Source organism: Bufo gargarizans, chromosome 10 (genome assembly GCF_014858855.1).
Source record: "Bufo gargarizans isolate SCDJY-AF-19 chromosome 10, ASM1485885v1, whole genome shotgun sequence".
In the NCBI taxonomy this organism is placed as follows: domain Eukaryota; kingdom Metazoa; phylum Chordata; class Amphibia; order Anura; family Bufonidae; genus Bufo; species Bufo gargarizans.
The window spans coordinates 26,954,649-26,973,482 of record NC_058089.1 but is presented as its reverse complement, the minus strand read 5'-3'; the positions used below and the strand labels follow the sequence as shown (position 1 = coordinate 26,973,482).

At 46.1% G+C, this 18,834-nt stretch overlaps 1 protein-coding gene across 2 annotated transcripts in view; it reads left to right on the top strand.

Moving 5' to 3' along the window:
* The first annotated feature begins 736 nt into the window (after nt 1-736).
* B4GALNT4 (beta-1,4-N-acetyl-galactosaminyltransferase 4) overlaps nt 737-18,834 on the top strand; it is a 75,216-nt gene continuing 57,118 nt past the window's right edge. Inside the window, exons 1-5 of one of the 2 annotated variants that reach the window (XM_044269999.1) lie at nt 774-806; nt 932-1,038; nt 3,743-3,988; nt 17,739-17,842; nt 18,223-18,315. In XM_044269999.1, coding sequence (XP_044125934.1) covers nt 3,838-3,988; nt 17,739-17,842; nt 18,223-18,315 — 348 coding nt within the window. In that variant the 5' untranslated portion in view covers nt 774-806; nt 932-1,038; nt 3,743-3,837. Of the gene's footprint in view, nt 1,039-3,742; nt 3,989-17,738; nt 17,843-18,222; nt 18,316-18,834 lie in introns of both variants that reach the window. The other variant, XM_044269998.1, reaches the window with a different exon arrangement.

Sequence of the window (18,834 nt, the reverse complement as noted above, 5' to 3'; positions counted from 1 at the left end):
GTAGACGGCGGGGGAGGGGTAGCCCAAAGCAATGCAGGGGGCCCCTTCCAGTGCCCAGCTGTTTGCATCATTCCTGTAAACCTCCCTCAGAGGCCATTGCGGCTTCTCCAGCAGGCACCGTCATGCAGCTGCCATGACAGGTTTACCATTCGTCTCCAGTCACATTATGTAACCCGCCGCGTCAGCCCCTCAGCCTGCACGCGCGCTCCCCATGAATGCCGTGCTCCCATCCAGAGTACACAATGCTGCATCCTGGATCAGCACACAGCATCTCCGCGAGCCACAAAGACTCTACTTATCCACTCGGAACCTACCACCTGACCAAATAGGGGACGCGCGTCACGTCATTTAGACTTGAACTTGACTAACCCCCGCATGACTTATAACTTGCACTACTTAAATCGGAATTATCATCTTATTGGAAGGTTCAACGCCTTCGAGACGACCTTAGACCAAGGAGCCTACGTGGAAAAAAAAAATTAACCTACCCTCCTCCGCCCCCCCTGGTGACACAATGGTTTAGCCCGCAAGGTGTGCGCGCGTTGGCGTGGAGATGGACGCCGGGTGCAACCTAACCCTTTGCGGTCCCGTTAGCCTAGCTCTCTGATTGGGCGGCATCCAAATCCCTGGCATTTCATTGGCCGGAGCGTGTCAGGGTTTGGAGTGGTCCCGTATTAAGCTCGGTTGCTCTGCAGCGTTGATGCTTTTTTGTAGAGGAGACAGGGCGAGAAAGAGAGAGAGAGACGGCAGGAGAACGAAGAGACAGCTCCAGGGGCTAAGGCTTGAGGGAAATCTTGTTGACAGGAGTGAGACGAGACCGGTCAATTCAAGAACTTACCGTGACGGGAATTTTAAGAGACGGCTGGGGAGAATGCAAAGAAAAACAGACAGTCGCCGAGAGGAATAATAATATTTTTTTTTTTTAAAAAAGAGACGCCCGGGCATTTGAGACACCTGTGGAATGCCAAGGACTCCTGTCGTGCAAAAGAATCATGTGAAGGACAGCCGGGCAGAGAGTGGCCATCCTCAGGAGATCTGGTGAGTGACCTCAGACCGGGCCCATCACAGGGCGAGGGTCACGTGACCAGGGTGTTTGCCTGCATGGACAGTCAGGGGTAGGTGTCTGTGGCAGTGCATGTCTCCTGGCTGTCTGTCTGCCTGCATGTCATCCCTGCTCCAGATGTCTGGAGATTTGCATTTGCTGCTCATCCTTCTTAAGGCTGCTTTCACACTAGCGTTTTAGTTTTCCGGTATTGAGATCCGTCATGGGGGCTCAATACCGGGGGGGGGGGGGGGAAATAACGCTTCCGTTTTGTCCCCATTCATTGCCAATGGGGACAAAACTGAACAGAACGGAATGTTCCAAAATGCATTCCGTTGCGTTCCCATACCGGAGAGCAAACCTCAACATGTTGTTGTAGTTTGTTTTCCGTCCTGGGATGCGGAGCAAGACGGATCCGGCATGACCCCCAATGCAAGTCAATAGAAAACGGATTCGTGCTCCATTGACTTTGAGTGGAGTTGATGACGGATCCGTCTTGGGTATATTAAAGATAACGCAACCGGATCCGCTCATAACGGAGGCAGACGGTTGTATCATCAGTAACGGAAGCGTTTTTGCTGAACCCTGCCGGATCCAGTAAGAACGCTAGTGTGAAAGTAGCCTAAGCCCGGCTGCGGAAAGGACAATTCCTTAAAAAATGATACCGTATTTCTCATCCTTCACTGCAAAATGTCATAGAAAGGGTTAATTTTCACTCTGTCTGCCCGCCAATAATAACAAACTTTTCCTAATGACAGGTCGTATCCAGTAGTTTGGGCGCCACAGACTGGTTGGCATTGGCTGTGCCATCGGTGCCCGCTTTATAGTATATTGTACTCCTGTTCAGTCCTGTGTAAGGGCAGGTTCACACAGAGACGTAGAAGTCTTTCCTTTATATTTCGGATTCCTTTTTAATCTGCTTTTGGCTTTAGCTGAAAAACCTGCAGAAAAATCCTATTTAAAACCTCCTCCCAAAAAAAAAAACCCCTCTGTGTGAACCTACCCTGAGGCCTCATGCACACGACCGTGTGTAGTTTGCAGAACTGAACAGCTGGCCCCTAATAGAACAGTCCTATCCTTGTCCGTAATACGGATAAAAATAGGACATGTTCTGTTTTTTTGCCGAACGGAAACACTGACATACGGAAACGGAATGCACACGGAGTAACTTCCGTGTTTTTTTTTCTTCTTGAGGACCCATTGAAAAGAATGGTTCCACACATGGAAAAAAACCAAAAAAACAGAACAGACACGGAAATAAAATACGTTTGTGTGCATAAGGCCTAAGAGTAATATTAATCTGGGTTTAGCGCATCCGGTCACCATGAAAATGCAGCCTTATGGGAAAATATTAAATCTGTAAAACTTTTAAATCTCTTCGCTTTCTGACTTCATTGTTCACGGGGAAGGTGTTATCAGTGACTGACAGACATCTATGTATACACACTTAGGGCTCATGCACACAAACTTATTTTCTTTCCGTGTCCATGCTGTTTTTTTGCAGACCGTATACGGAACCATTCACTTCAATAAGTCCGCAAAAAAAAAGGAAATTCCTCCATGTGCATTCTGTTTCCGTATGTCCGATTGTCCGTATATCCTCTCCCCATGTACAGTTATCAGTGACTGACTGGTATCCCTGTATACACACTAACACAGAGAACGCTATCGATCCCTAATAACACCTCCCCCATGTACTGCTATTAGTGACTGACAGCTATCTCTGATGGCATTCTCTGTGTAAGTGTGTATACAGAGATAGCTGTCAGTCACTAATAGTCATGCACAGGAGGTGTTATCAGTGATTGATAGCATTCTCTGTGTAAGTGTGTATACAATCACTGATAACACCTCCCTGTGCATGACTATCAGTAAACTGACAGCTATCCCTGTATACACAGTTACACAGAGAATGCTATTAGTGACTGATAACACCTCCCCCATGTACAGCTATTAGAGACTGACAGCTATCTCTGTATACACACTCACACAGAGAACGCTATCAATTAGTGTTGAGCGAACTTCTGTTTTAAGTTCGGCGTCTAAAGTTTGGCTTCTGGTTAGCGGAGAATCCTGATATGGATTCCGAATTCCGTTGTGGTCCGTGGTAGCGGAATCAATAATCGGCCATTATTGATTTCGCTACCATGGACCACAACGGTATTCGGAATCCATATCGGGATTCTCCGCTAACCAGAAGCCAAACTTTAGACGCCGAACTTAAAACAGAAGTTCGCTCAACACTACTATCAATCCCTAATAACAGTTTCCCCATGTACAGTTATCTGACTGACTGGTATCCCTGTATACACACTTACACAGAGAATGCTATCAATCACTGATTTCAGGTTCTCTTTAAGCTCTTCACTGGGACACAATACAAGTCTTAATAGTTTTCTGATGCCATGTCTGTCCAGAAAGAGGCTGCCAGATCTAATGGTATTGTATACCCAATGCCGCCTGCTATTATTTGCCCCCTGCTTTGGCACTAGCGCGGGCATTGACTTGGATTCTTGTAGAAACGAATGCAACAGGTGCCACCATTGGAATGGGTTGTGCCGTGCGGATGCCACCCTGTATGGTTTTATGTTGAGTTTGTTACATTGTGTCATTGCTCTGTGTAAGTCTTTGTATAGAAGGGATACATGTTCTTCTCACCCCATGTGACGTCTGACTGTATTTCTCCTCTACCGTTGACAGACAACCCCCTCCTCTTCGGCTTGATGAGCTCTAGAAGTGTGTGAGGGAGGCCAGCCCGCGGCCCCACCGCTGCGCCTGGTGATGGTGCCGGCAGGATGCCTTGGTTGCCAGTGAAGAAGATCCGTAGGCAATTTAAACTGCTCCTCTTGTTAGTGCTGCTAACCTCAGCCGTCTGGGTCACCTACCTACATATCAGTCTGGCAAGGCAGGGCAAAGCTCTTCGGCTGCCCTTCGTCTACAGTAGAGGTAAGTGTCTTTGTATCTTCTTGCGGCCGTGAAGCTGAAACGTGTCATGTGTTCCCGCAGGGTCTTCATGCATCGCAGCACATTTTCATACCCATGTCCTCCTTCACCTTTCCACTAAGCCGGATTAAAACTCTGAGCTCCTCGGGCGCTGTATTTGGCAACAGAGGCGCAGTTACTTGATAGACATACAAGATTAGGGTACTTTCAAACTTGCGTTAAACTTTTCCGGTATTGAGTTCCGTCACAGGGGCTCAATACCGGGAAAACACTGATCAGTTTTATCCTGATGCATTCTGAATGGAGAGCAATCCGTTCAGGATGCCTTCAGTTTAGTCACTGTACAGTTTTTGGACGGAGATAATACCGCAACATACTGCTGTATTTTCTCCGTCCAAAATTCCGGAACACTTGCCGGCATTATTTTCCATTGAAAAGGATTAATGCCCCAAGGGTTCCGGAAAAACGGATCTGCATGCGCAGACCTTTAAAAATGTGAAAAAGATAAATACCGGATACGTTTTTCCGGATGACAACCGGAGAGACGGATCCGGTATTGCAATGCATTTGTGAGACGGAGCCGCCTCCGTTTGCATACAGATTGACGGATCCGGCAGGCAGTTCCGGCGACGTAAGCCACAGCTAACGGTCACTTCTGCGACGTCGGCTCTGCTACATAAGGAACGTGAAATGCCTTTTCAATGATCCCGAATCTTCAACTCTGTAAAATGTAAGACTTGGGAATTGGGTTTCTTTTGGCAGCCGTCTTGTTGATGGGAGGAGCGCTGTAATTGGGGATCTCAGTGGCTTGTATTACATTAACGCGCAGTATTGACTTGGCGAGCCCCTTCGCTCCCCTCCCTTTGCAGTTTCTGTGACTCAAGCATGGTTTTTCCAGCTGGCAGAAGAAAAAGCACCAGGGAGGAGGTGAAGCTGTGGGATCCCCTCGCTAACAGAGGGGTGTGCGCGCCCAGGAGCGCCGGCAGCACTGTACACGTATCTGTATTGTAGCACGCTGCACTTTATGCCATGATATGGTCTTATATAAGAAATGGATGTACATCTCATTAGTCCTAGGAGATATAATCCTCCTGACCTTCACACTGTTCTCTCCGTGCGGCGATAAGTGTAGTCAGGGCGTTCTTTATACGGAAATGAGCTTCTATGTACTTCCCTTCTTGACCTTCCTCGGCTTATGTTGTGACACATCTGACAGTTCCCAAATGTGAAGCGTTTTTAAAGGGGTTTTCCAGGCTCCCCATAGGTCATTGATATCCAATCGGTGAGGGTCTGCCACCCCGCACCGCCACCCCCCTGCTGCTGTGAATGCAGAGGGAACCACAGCTCCGTCCAGAGTTTAGTGGCCGTGCTGGGTTACTGCACCTCGGCTCCCATTGATGTGAATGGGAGCTGAGCTGAGGTAACCCAGCACAACTATTACACTTGGAACGGAGCTGTGCCTCCTTCTCCATTTACGGTGCCAGCACCAGGGACTGCAGGGAACATCTAGGAGTTGGGGTGCAGGGTGTCAGAACCCTCACTGATTGGATATTAATGACCTATCCTGAGGATAGATCATCAATATCGGGAGCCTGGAGAACCCCTTTACGCTGGGTTCAGACCTGAGCGTACTTGAACGTACGCTCTGTATGGGCGATTGTACGGGCGTTTGCAATCGCGCATACAGAGACAAGCGAACGCCCATTGTCGCAGGTTCCCGCTGAAGTCTATGTACGGGAACGCGCGACAAGACGCCCCAAAGAAGCTCCTGTACTTCTTGGGGCGTCGGGCGTTTTACAGCGCGATCGTACGCGCTGTAAAACGCTCAGGTGAGAACCATTCCCATAGGGAATCATTGGTTCTTGCGTAGGAACGCTCTGTAAAACGCTCAGGTCTGAACCCAGCCTTAATATTCTAGATCTTAGATTCCTACACAAATCGGATACTGCCCATAATGACAGCTGTTTCAGTGCCCATACAGGTTATCACCCACTTTTTCACAGCCCTTGAATGGACCAAATAGCCTATTACGTTCTCTTTAGGGTACGGCCATGTGTGCAGGTTTTTGGATGTAGTTTATACAGCCACAATGACGAGTAGGTTACAAAAAGGAAATAATATCTCTTTAAAAGGGTTCTCCAGGAATTAAGAAAATTAAAATACTTAAATATTACTTTATTATAAATATATTCCAAAATACCGTTCATTAGTTATAATGGCTTGTTTTGTCTGGGGAGCAATCAGTAGGAGAATAAAATGGCGTCCTATTAGTATAAATCACAGAATAAAATGCACCAAACAGATATGCCACTGACTATACTAGCAGATATTAAAAGCTGAGACTTTTGCCAATATATTCCTGTCAGGAACACATCGGAGCTTGTATGACTAGCTAGTATAGTCAGTGGCATATCCGTTTGGTGCATTTTTTTTCTGTGATTTTATATAATTATATTTTCATCCGCACAATGCTCCGTTTTGTGTAGGATGCCATTGTGGTGCATGTGGACCGCGCCGGCATCCTCCATTGTACGCATTGTTTGCTGCAGTCCACGAGCGGTGGGACTGCTCCCCCAATGAGAAACACGCTACAGTGTTTGGGGTTTGAGCAGTTCCCCCATATTTGCCACTATACTTCTGTGATTTCGTCCTATTAGTACACAAAAAACCTGTCCTAGTCATACAGGAGCACTAGTTACTTCAGGACACTGAGCTAAAGAGCTGCCACATCCTCCTCTGCTCCACTTGTTAGGAATTATGATCCTGAATACAGATAAGATCTTCAGCTGAATCTCTGTGGGAATGGAGTTAATGAGGAGTCATGAAGTACAGAGAGGTTGGACAGGACACTGTGGTAATGGAGACTGCATACAAGTGCTGCTGCTGCTGATTACTACAGAGAGGAGGATAAGGCAAAGTAACTAGTGCTCCTGTATGACTAGGACAGGTTTTTTGTGTACTAATAGGACAGCAGCCATTTTATTCTCCTAATGATTGCTCCCCAGACAAAACAAGCCATTATAACTAGTGAACGGTATTTTGGCATATATTTATAATTAAAGGGAACCTGTCACCGGGATTTTGTGTATAGAGCTGAGGACATGGGTTGCTAGATCGCCGCTAGCACATCCGCAATACCCAGTGCCCATAGCTCTGTGTGCTTTTATTGTGTAAAAAAAAAAAAAACTATTTGATCCATATGGAAGTGTCAAAGTAGCCTCAGACGGATCCGTCCAGACTTTACATTGATAGTCAATGGGGGACGGATCCGTTCGAAAATTGAGCCATAGTGTGTAATATTCAAACGGATCCGTCCCCATTGACTTACATTGTAAGTCTGGACGGATCCGCTTGCCTCCGCACGGCCAGACGGACACCCGAACGCTGCAAGCAGCGTTCAGGTGTCCGCTTGCTGAGCGGAGCCCAAACGCTGCCAGACTGATGCATTCTGAGCGGATCCGCGTCCACTCAGAATGCATTAGGGCTGGACGGATGCGTTCGGGGCCGCTTGTGAGCCCCTTCAAACGGAACTCACAAGCGGAGACCTGAACGCTAGTGTGAAAGTAGCCTTACTAAGGTAATGTCGGATTGTGTTGGCACATACCACCATCTCGTAACACCTAGTTGTCAATTTATTCCTAAAAAGGAATAATAAAGAAATGGCGCAATGCAAAGTTCTAAGAAAAGATACTCGCTAATTCATGGGGAATACAAGTATTCAGACCGTCGTGTCAGAAAAGAGGACAACTCCTCTGTAAAGTAAGTGTGATTATCATCAGCAATCGCTGCTGCATCCCATCACTGCAGTCTGAGGGCTCCTGGGTTAACTCCTTAAAGGGCATCTGTCAGCAGTTTTGTGCCTATGACACTGGGGCATTGCTGTTACTTCTGGAGGCTCTGCTCTCTCTGCAACTGCCGCGCCCTCTGCACTTCCACAGGGACTGGCAGGGGTAATGACGTTTTCACTGCCTGGTCCTTTTAATAAAAGTACATAGGGTGTAGTAGTTGCAAAGAGAGCAGAGCCACCAGGTGTAACAGCAACGCCCTCGTTGCTCCAAGACCCTCATTTGCATATAGTATAACATAATTTTTCTCTGCAATGCGGGCACCTATAAACATGGGACCAACACAGATGTCTTCAGCTGCCAAGTGCACATGTAACAGGTCAGCCAGTGTCATAGGGACAAATCTGCTGACAGAGGACCTTTAAAGGGTTGTCTGTGCTAAATAAAAACTCTGGCATCGCATGTACATGTGCTGATGTAATCTGGCTGGCTGCAGTGGCGTACCTTGCACATAGGTCACCCTGCAAGCCAATCGCTGCCCTCACCAGTACATGGAACTTCACTGATGAGGCCAATGATTGGCTGCAACGATGACCTGTGTGCACGGAACATCATTGCTGCAGCCAGGAAAAGAAACAGTGGTCGGGAGGACCAGATGCAGTGACCCAGTGGTTCACTGCTTAAGGGTTAATGCTTTGTTCACTGAAGACCTGTTTAGTGTGTGCTGCTTCCAAGACAGATGCTTCTCTAGGAACACGCCATTCCTGTGAGTGAAAGCTACCAGAAACACAACTTTGCGAAAGAGAGAGAGAGAGAGACTCTGAATTATTGCAGAGGGTTGAGGACCATGAGGGTTATATGTAGACTTTACCTCCTGTGGTCTGGATTATTGCTTCTGGCACCAGACACACTACTGTGACGGACTGGCCATCCGATCTAGGACTGCATGCCCTTAGTCATCTGGGAAGATGCTATCTATCGAAAGAGACTCAGTGAGGACCACCATGATGGCCACCTCCTGTACACAGCTTTTTGGGATAAGCCTCCTCTATGAAGCACTTCAGGACTGTGCCTGCTGCATGTATTTGTAGTACTGTGACTCCTATCATATATTCAGTGAAGGGAAGACTTTATACTGATTATAATCAAACCGGTTTGTGGTCTCTATACCCGACCATCATCCAGCAGCGGTGGCCGTGCCTGCACACTATAGGAAAGTGTCGGCCACTATGGTGGCTGGGACAGTGGGAGTGCGTATAGATTGGAGCTTATCCTATAGTGTGCAAGCACGGCCACCGCTGCCGGATTGCTGGGTGGTCGTCGCCACGGAAACGAGCAGTGTATAATGTGATGAAAAAATGAATCCATCCTCACATGGAATTAAAAAAGCAAAGGGTGCATGCGATTTGTCTTCTCGCACACACTTTGCTGATACTGTATGACACGAGAATCCGCTCAGAAAAACCGCATGTAATCTGCGACATGTGCAGGCAACCTAAGGTTACCCGCACACAGGTGCCGGTTAACGCAAAGAAAATCCGTACTTTTTAAATTTTATTAAAAAAAAAAAAAAAATTTATTGCGGATTTCTGTGTGTTTCCACACGTGTGTTAATTACGTTTTTTTGGTGCAGATTTTCCGCAGATCTCACCCTTCTGTTGAAAAGGGTGAAATACGAACAAAAAAAATCGCACAAAATCCTCATGCAGGTCGGTTTCCACACAGGAAAGTGTAAAGAGGTTTGTCTACCATCAAAGTGTATCAGATTAAGGTAGTATTCTGCGGTTTTTCCGCATGTACCCTAAAGGAGTTTTCTTGAAGGAGATTAAAATCCTTTGACCTTTCTATTCTTGCTGTGAGCCACTGCTTTGAACTACAGTTGCTATGTTTTGGGGACATGGCGCCACGTCTTTCGGAGGTCGGTATTACAATGGCTGCAGCTAATGAACAGCAGCCACGGGGAGCGGAATCGGCACTTGGCGGTATCGTTGGAAAGTAGAATGTGTTTTTTATTTCACATGCGGTGCGTACTTCAGAATAAGACACTTCCACAGACTAAGGGCTCATGTACACAACCGTATGGCTTTTTCAGTGTTTTGCGGTCCGTTTTTCACAAGTCTGTTCCGTTTTTTTTGTTTCCATTCCGTTGTTCTGTATGGCATATACACTATACAGTAATTACATAGAAAAAATTGGGCTGGGCATACATTTTCAATAGATGGTTCCTGGAAAATGGAACGGATACAGAAGACATACGGAGTACATTCCGTATGTGTGTTTTTTTTTTTTTTTTTTTTTTTGCGGACCCATTGACTTGAATGGAGCCACAGAACGTGATTTGCGGGCAATAATAGGACATGTTCTATCTCTGAACGGAAATACAGAAACAGAATGCATACTAAGCACATTTTTTATTTATTTTTGGCGGAACCATTGAAATGAATGATTCCGTATATGGACCGCTAAAAAAAACGGGCTGTATACCGAACGCAATAAACGTTTGTGTGAACGAGCTCTAAAGTCGAATAAATCCTAAGCCGTGTATGAAGCAGCACCTTCTTTCTTGCAGCGGCGCTGGGCGGATGGGGGCGACTGTGCGGGCAGTTTATTCTTAGCACCGTTAGGTTTGGATTTACTCAGCAAGTGCTGACATGTTGTACTTTAGAAGAAATGCAGGTCATTCTCGGTAGTCGCTCCGCAGAAGCGGGAGATGTTCTGCCTTTGATGTGTATATTTGGGGTTGGGGGGTTTCGGTGACTAGCTGAGCCCCCTTTAGAAGTGATTGGCTTCACGGTTCCTGGTTTATGTTTTCCAAACTGAGACTGGAGGGGGTTTTACGATGAAAGACTTCCATTCAGAGCAGTCTCTATTTAGTCTGGGCACGCTCACAGTCTCTCCGAGTGCCAGGAAGAGACCGCCTGTGTGTTTGGGATGCCTCATTAACTCCTTCCTGGCTGAAGAGCTGAGCTTTTTGCTTTTTCGGTGCATTTCGTAGGGCTGAGCATCGGACCATAAGACTCAGCGAGGTTTTAGAGGAGCAAAATAAGACCTAAAATCAGAACCCCCACTATGTTAATCAGACCCTAGATCAGAGATCCCCAAAGTTAATGAGACCTCAGATTCCCCCCCCAGTGTTGGGGCTCATGTACACGAACGTATTTTCTTTCTGGTTTTATTTTGCGGACCATATGTGAAACCATTCATTTTAATGGATCTGCTTCTATTAGAGGCCAGCTGTTCCGTTCCGCCAAATACGGAATGCACACGGACGTCATCCGTATTTTTTGTGGATCAGATCCACCTCCCTCCAGTGTTTAATCAGACCTCAGATCGGATAAAAATAAATAATTTCCCTCTCCGGCTCTGGACACCACCGCCACTTGGGAGTTCTTTTCCTGCACCACACAGCATCCCGTCATAATACACCACATCCTGACATCATAAGCCTGCTGGATCCTCACAACTCAAGAGTGAAGTACCCTAAATCTGCACTATTTATTGTGTTGTTTTTTTTTTTTTTTTTTTTGTTACAGGTTTTCCGTTTATATTACCAACTACATTTAAGTCCATAAAGAAAACCTCTCTACAGCAGGTGCACAGAATGTACATGAGATTTGTCAAATTTTGTTCACTTTGCTGGCCCTCTACTATGCTGCGTTTTTTTTTCTGCTCAAAAATCTGCATTGAAAAACTGCACGTCATCTGCATTGTGTGCAGGAAGTTAGGAACACTAAGGCCACTTGCACATGTTGTGGAAAAACTGCCGCGTAGTACAGTACCAGCAAAGTGTATGATGTTACACTAATCTCATGTAGACTTTTCCGTACGGAAACTGACCATTCGTCCGGATTCCCAAATCTGCAGCATGTCAATTATGTTTGCAGTTTTATCTGCGGATTTCCCCCTTTTTAAACGGAACGGTGAGATCTGCATCCAATCTGACCTAAAATCTGCAACTAGTAATAGGGGATTTTGGTGCAGATATGCTGTAGAAACGCACAGAAATTTGTGCAAATCTTATGTGCGTTCACCCGCACTCAAGCGCAGGTGGCCTTAGGCTACTGCCACACGTCATAGCTGTGCCGTGTTTTGGATCAAATGTTCTGTCAGAAAACCTTACCTCGTCAGATTCCCTTACCCCACGTAACTTCGGGGGGGGGGGGAGCCTCGGCGCAAGCGCAGTACCAAGGCACGGCACCTCCACGCAAGAGCAGTACCAGGGCATGGGTGAGGTAAAATTACAGTGAGCGTTGACTCATGGACGCGCACATGGATACCGTGCGTGTGCCCTCAGGGGTAAGGAGATCTGATGGTCTTTTGTCTTGTTAAATCCTCCTTACCCTCACACTGCGCACGCGCGGATTGTAAAAATCTCCTTACCCTCACTACACAGCGCGCTTCAGATTCATTGCTGGCTGGCTTCGATCAGGATCAGGTCGGTCTCTCCATGCTCCCAGCACTATCAGCCATCCGCTGGGTGCATGGAGAGACCGACCTGATCCTGATCGAAGCCAGCCAGCAATGAATCTGAAGCGCGCTGTGTAGTGAGGGTAAGGAGATTTTTACAATCCGCGCGTGTGCAGTGTGAGGGTAAGGAGACTTAACAAGACAAAAGACCGCCAGATTTTCTTACCCCTGAGGGCGCACGCAGCGCCGTGGTACTGCGCTTGCCGTTTTGCGGACAAGAATAGGCATCTCTATAATGGGCCCCCTGTTCCGTTCCACAAATTGCGGAAGGCGCACGGACGTCATCCGTGTTTTGCATGAGGCTTTAAAGTGTAACTGTCATTCTTTTTTACATTTTTGTAATGTGTAGGTGCGGTGATACTGACCAGTTTTTTTTTATCTACTTTAATTACTGAAATCGTACATTCCTATTAGAAAAATGGCTGTAAAGTGGCCCATTTTGAGCCTTAGCAATGTCCCCCTGTCTTCCGTTTACATAACTGTGGAGACTTGCTGAACACTGACTGTGTTATGTAAGCAGAAGACGGCTATATCTCCTGATACCACCATACACATGTATGCTTGGCCGAGCATGCATGTCTTCTCTATCGGGAGAGAGGAGAAAGCTGCTGCAAGGTAGTGGCTTATGTCAGAACAAAGTTTGGGCGGTCCACCTGCCTGATCCTGATCTTCCCTGACATCCGCGGTGATGGGAGGATTTACATGGCCAGCTACTCCTGCCAAAACTGGGGGGGCTGGACTGATGTTTGCCGTACTGCGGTAAGAGCGGACTTCCGGCAGCACACGTGGGCTAGTGTTAGTACGGATGGTCCGGCAGTGGAACAGCCTGTCGGGGTCTGCTGGACCCTGCTAACGCTAATGTGAAAGTAGCCATATGGATGGACAGCTTTGGGCTAGGACCACATGGCCAGGGCAGGTTTCATACAAGTCGTGTGAATGGTTTGCGATTTGCTGCATTGTGACTGTTTTAGATTTGTGATTTGGCTGTAAAAAAAAGAGAAAAACCAACAAGATGGATCTTCCAATTTGGCAGCAATGAAAGCACAACTATAATTACAGGCAGATTTGGAACACAAATAGGCCGGACTTTCTTACTGTTTCGAAGACGAGTATCCTCTACGGAAATAAACTGCATTACAGAACCCTGAGGGCCATGATCCTCCAGGGCGCTGCGCCCGATAACCCAGGATCTAGATGATTTTTGCCTATAAAAGTTTGCGGGGGCTTTCACACCTTCACACATTTTTGCTGGGGTCTTTCTTCACTTTTAGTGTTTGTTTTGTTTTTTTTGCTGTAAAAATTCCACAGCAGATGTTATCTGTAGGTCTATGGAAAATATGAAATGCAGGATACACAAGTGTTTTTTTTTTTGTTTGTTTTTTAATGCTACTGGCATTGTTGTTCATTTGGTGGTGTGTGTTGTCTTTCTGGCTTCTTTTCCAAAATTTGTGTAGTGATCCTAAGAGGGTCTCCAGACCTTTTTTTCCTACATCCGGCTCCCGGTTTTTAACCTCCCAGGTCAAATGTGACCACGGCATCTGAAGGGTTTAAAGTTAGCGATCGGCATTACCACCAGTCGTGGACTTTAGCCTTAGGTGCCTGCTGTTTAAAACAGCAGGAACCCGGCGGCTATGGCTCCTGCTGCTCACGCAAGTGGGTGCCATTTTTAAAGTCTTGACCACCGACGTGTATATATGTGTGTGTGTGTGTGTATGTATGTATGTATGTGTGTGTGTGTGTGTGTGTGTGTATATGTATATATGTATATGTATATATGTATGTATATATATATATATATATATATATATATATATATATATATATATATCACACATGTAAGCCCTCATGCCCACGATCATAAGGGCACCATGCCCGTGTTGTGGACAACAAATAGTTGATATTTTGCGATGCAGAGGCACGGACACTGAAGCAATTTGTAGCGTTTACCTAGGTTTCCGATCCCTGCCTTCGCTTTGGCCATATCTTGCGGATCGCGGACCCATTCAAGTCCACAATACGGGCACAGAGCCCTAACGTTCGTGGACGTAAGCCCTCAGGCAGTCGGGAACGGGTTAAGCTTTGATTGCTGACAGTCCGCTGCAAGCAAGATCCACTCTAGATTGCTTGCTTTACCTTATCGGCCTCTTTGCTGCTATATTCGTGTATTTGCGTTGTGTCTTTCAGTTGCAGTTCACTGCACACAGTCATCCGCAGTTCACAGCCTCGTGCACACAACCGTACTCTGCATTTATTTATTTTTGTCTGCAGATTACACACTGACCCATTCATTTCTAAGGGGCCATGCACACATCGTTTCTTTTCTGTGGGGTCATTCTGCAAATTATCGAGCATCTCCTGTTCTTTATAAAGAAATATTTAATAAGAAGAGATTTCAAATAAATAACATTTCATAGGATCTTTCTAATAGTAATTTTCTATATTGTGGATGAGAATAGAACTTTCTAGTGATGAGAGTGAGAAAAATACGGAATGCACACGGAAGGCTTCCATATTTTGCAGATCCATTGTTTGTGGACTGAAATTTTCCATTCCGCAAAATAATAGAACATGTCCTATTATTGTCCACATTACGGACAAGGATAGGACTGTTCTATTAGGGGCCAGCTGTTCCGTTCCACAAAATACGGAATGCACATGGACGTCATCCGTATTTTTTTTGCGGATCCGTTTTTTGTGGACCGCAAAATGCATACGGTCGTGTGCATGAGCCCTTTACCATAACTAATCCAGTTGTGATCCAGCACTCCAGTTCCAATAAAATTTGACTTTTTATTATTTTTACATTAAAACCGACAGCAGATGGGAAGCATAAAAAAAAAATAAAAAAAATTCTGATGCATTTCTGACCACTACGGATATGCCCCCATTGTCTTATAGGTGCGTGTCCCACCGCTGGGACCCGCACCTAAATCGAGAACGGAGCCCCCAAAGGTGGTGGCTGGAGGACTCCGTTCCGGCCACCACCAAGCCGGCTCCCCATAGAATGAATGGGAGCGTACCGCGCATTCACGGCCCCGGCTCCCATTCATTTCTATGGGGCCGACAGAAATAGCCGAGCCAGCGCTCTATTTTCACCGGCTCCATAGAAAATGAATGGAGGGCGGCTGCGCATGCGCAGTGTGCCCTCCTTCACTTGAAGGGCCCTGTTCTCGATATAGGTGCACCTATAAGACAATGGGCGCATATCCTAGCGATATGACCCCTTTAATCAAAGACGAAGTGTGTTGTGGTCTTGTTGAAACATACCATTGAAAGGAGGACACGCTCCCTCATTAGTACAAAGAGGGAGTAAAAAGCCGGTCTTTGTAAGTGACCCCCAGTGTGCACAGCCTGCAATTTGTCCTATGTAGGATGTACGAGGCGGCAATTAAAATGCAGGATCGGCGAGCACATTCATGGGGCGGGAAATACTAATGTGACAAAGCGATTTTATCCAGTTTTCGTTTTTCTGGTATAGAAAGGGTCACAGTTCCACGGAGATGTGGCGATATCAGAAAACACTGTTAATGTAAGATACATCGTTTCCAAAGAGAATCATCCGTGGACATGACTTTATCTTGAATTATTGAGTGTTTTTAACTTTTAACACACGTTGATTTTATCTTTACAAACGTTTTTGTCTTCTTTATACTAATCAGGGGGCGCGTCCTCCTTTCACTTCTATGTGTTTCTGAACACCACAGCATACGTCATCTATGATTTAAGGACCTGTAGTGGTCAGAAACTCGTCAGAGAAGTGTTTTTGTTATGTTTCCCATCCTGTGGACGTTCCGATTGTTTTTAATAAATAATAAAAGTCAGGTTTTAATGGAATTTCAGTTCATGTCCGTATGTGTGTCTAATATGGCTCGCTGATCTCCCAACACAGGACGGTGGTGTGAGCGGACCTGTAGTGTCAGGAATAATCTCAGTCCTGCCAGCAAGGAGTTGCTCAGCAATAAAAGCTTAGAAGGGCAGCACAGCGGACGCCAGCAAAATATACAGCGATCAGCCATAATAATTAGGGCAGCATGGTGGCTCAGCGGTTGGCGCTGGTGTCCTAGGTTTGAATCTGACCAAGGACATCTGCATGGAGTTTGTATGTTTTCCCCGTGTTCGGTTGGGTTTCCTCCCACACGCCAAAGACATACTGATAGGGAACTTAGATTGTGAGCCACATTGGGGACAGCTTGATGCTAATGTCTGTAAAGCGCGGCAGAATATAGTATGGCTATATAAGTGCATAAAATAAATAATATTAAAACGCCTAATATTGTGTGGTTCCCCCTCAACCTGCCATATCAGCTGTGACCCCACAAGACCTCTGAGGGTGTCCTCTACTACCAGTCTGTTAGCAACACATCCTTTAAAGGGGTTATCTCCTGATTAATGTAAAAAAACAACAACAAAAAAAACGGACATCGTACAGTGCATGACAACCTCTTTCTAACAAAGCTAGAACCAGCCCTGTACCTCACATGGATCCAGAGATCTCCTCATTCATTGCTCTGCTAGATTTATATCAAGTTGGCAGCTCAGGGGCGTGTCTTTTCTGCTGCAGCTCAGGGGGCGTGTCTCAGCTCTCCCTATCACAGCTCAGGAAGTAGTTGAAGGATGAAACTGAGCATGTGCGGCCATCTCAGTGAGCAGGGCAAAGGATTAATTAAAAAAAACGGAACTCAAACAGCAGGTGGCGCTATACAGATACATATTATTAAATAACTCAGTGGCTATGCTAAATTTGTAATTACATGCAATTACAAAAGTATTCAGATCCAGGTGCTGGTTTGAAAACTGTAGAATATTTTTCGTGGGACAATCTAGTCCAGTAAGTTGTGAGGTGGGACTTCCTTTTGTATGGGCTCATTTTTTAGCACATCCCACAGACGCTCAATCAGCCCCGCACCGATCTGATAGTGATGGCCTAACCTGATGATCTAAGTACTGGAAACCCCTTCAGTCACTCGGGTCCTTACACTTGCCCATTTTTTGTTCTTCCAACTCATTAACTTCAAGAACTAACAACAGTAGAATTTTGTACCTATTGAAAAATCATGCTCCCCACCGCTCCGTTTTAGCTCCCTGGGACCCTGGCCCTCAGCTGGTGAACTCTTTTTCGGATAGGGTCATGTACGCTACTGCAGCCAAAGAGTGGTCTCAGTGGTGAAGTATCCCTAAGTGACACGTCATGTGCTGGATCACTTGAGGACACATCACTGCTGAGGCCAGTCATTGGCTGCAGCAGTGCACATGACTCCGTCTAGCTAGAAGTTTACAGGCCAGGGACTGGAAGACTACTAAAGAAAAGGCAAGTATGATTATTTTTTTGCTACAGGTACAACAAGCTGCTATCGATGGTTAAAGTCCACAAAGCTGGACAACCCCTTTAAAATTCAGTGCAACATATACTGTATATGCAGTCATCAGTGTATTGGTGCATTAACGATCATTCTCTATGGGTGCGTTAGATTAACCTTGCTGCAAATATTTTATTTGACCAGATGGAGAAAGAGTTGAAGGAACCGATCCCGCCCGAAAGACAGGGAAGGTTCAGGCCTCTCCTCCTCACTCCCAAGCAGGGGACTCTAGTGAGGAACTTCCTACGGTAAGAGGCACCGGGTTGGTTTTCTAAGGGCTCTTTCACACGAGTGGCTCCCGTGCAGGTAATCTGCTGCATGAAAGAGAGCCAAGCCACGCTCCGGACAGCAGAGACACGGAGCATTAACATGACTGATAACGCTCCGTGCCTCTCTGTGATCTTTTTACTACAAAATTAAGGTGACAACTTTATCTCACTGTGATTTTGTAGTAAAAAGGTCACATCATTCATGTTAATGCTCCGTGTCTCTGCTGTCTGGAGCGGGGCTTGGCTCTCTTTCACGCAGTGGATTACCCGCATGGCATCCACTCGTGTGAAAGAGCTCTAAAGGAAATGGTAATCTTTTGGGCCGTCAAGACTATTCAACCATTCTCTCGTCCCTTCAGGTTGACGCCCTCGGATGGAAGAGAAGCCACCACTTGTACCCTAGCCTAGAACAGGTGAACCTCACTGACACTCCTTTGCCCTGGGATGAGAAGGTAGGTGTTTTCATGGTACAGATAATATTGTAAAGAAGGGTTGATGTGATCAGAGCGGTGGAATTAAGCCGTGGTCTACCGTATGGGACCTAGATGTCCTGTGTCCTTTCTTAGGAAGACTGTAGGGAACCTAATCACAGGCAGGTAAATGCTGATGGAAGAGCGTTTCCATCTAGATTTCCAGTAAATGTGTGTCTTCTGTCAAGGATCTGTGAAAACTGGACGACAAATATGGATGCCATGACATTGTTCTCGCTGAGTTTTTCCAAACTCTTCCCTAGCTACGTAGCAAAGCATGCACATTTGGTGGCACTTCACCAGGACACATGCCACCAGTGTCTGATCAGCTTGGTCCAACCGATGTAACCCCATGAGGTTGCTCTACGTTTTTTCCGGAGGAATAATAATACTCTTTATCATTTTTGAGGGGTATGAAATAAAATAAGACTCTGGGTGATTGTTTTTCCAATAACAGACATTGTACATTAAATTTCTGCCATGGGGAGAAAAAAAATGAAA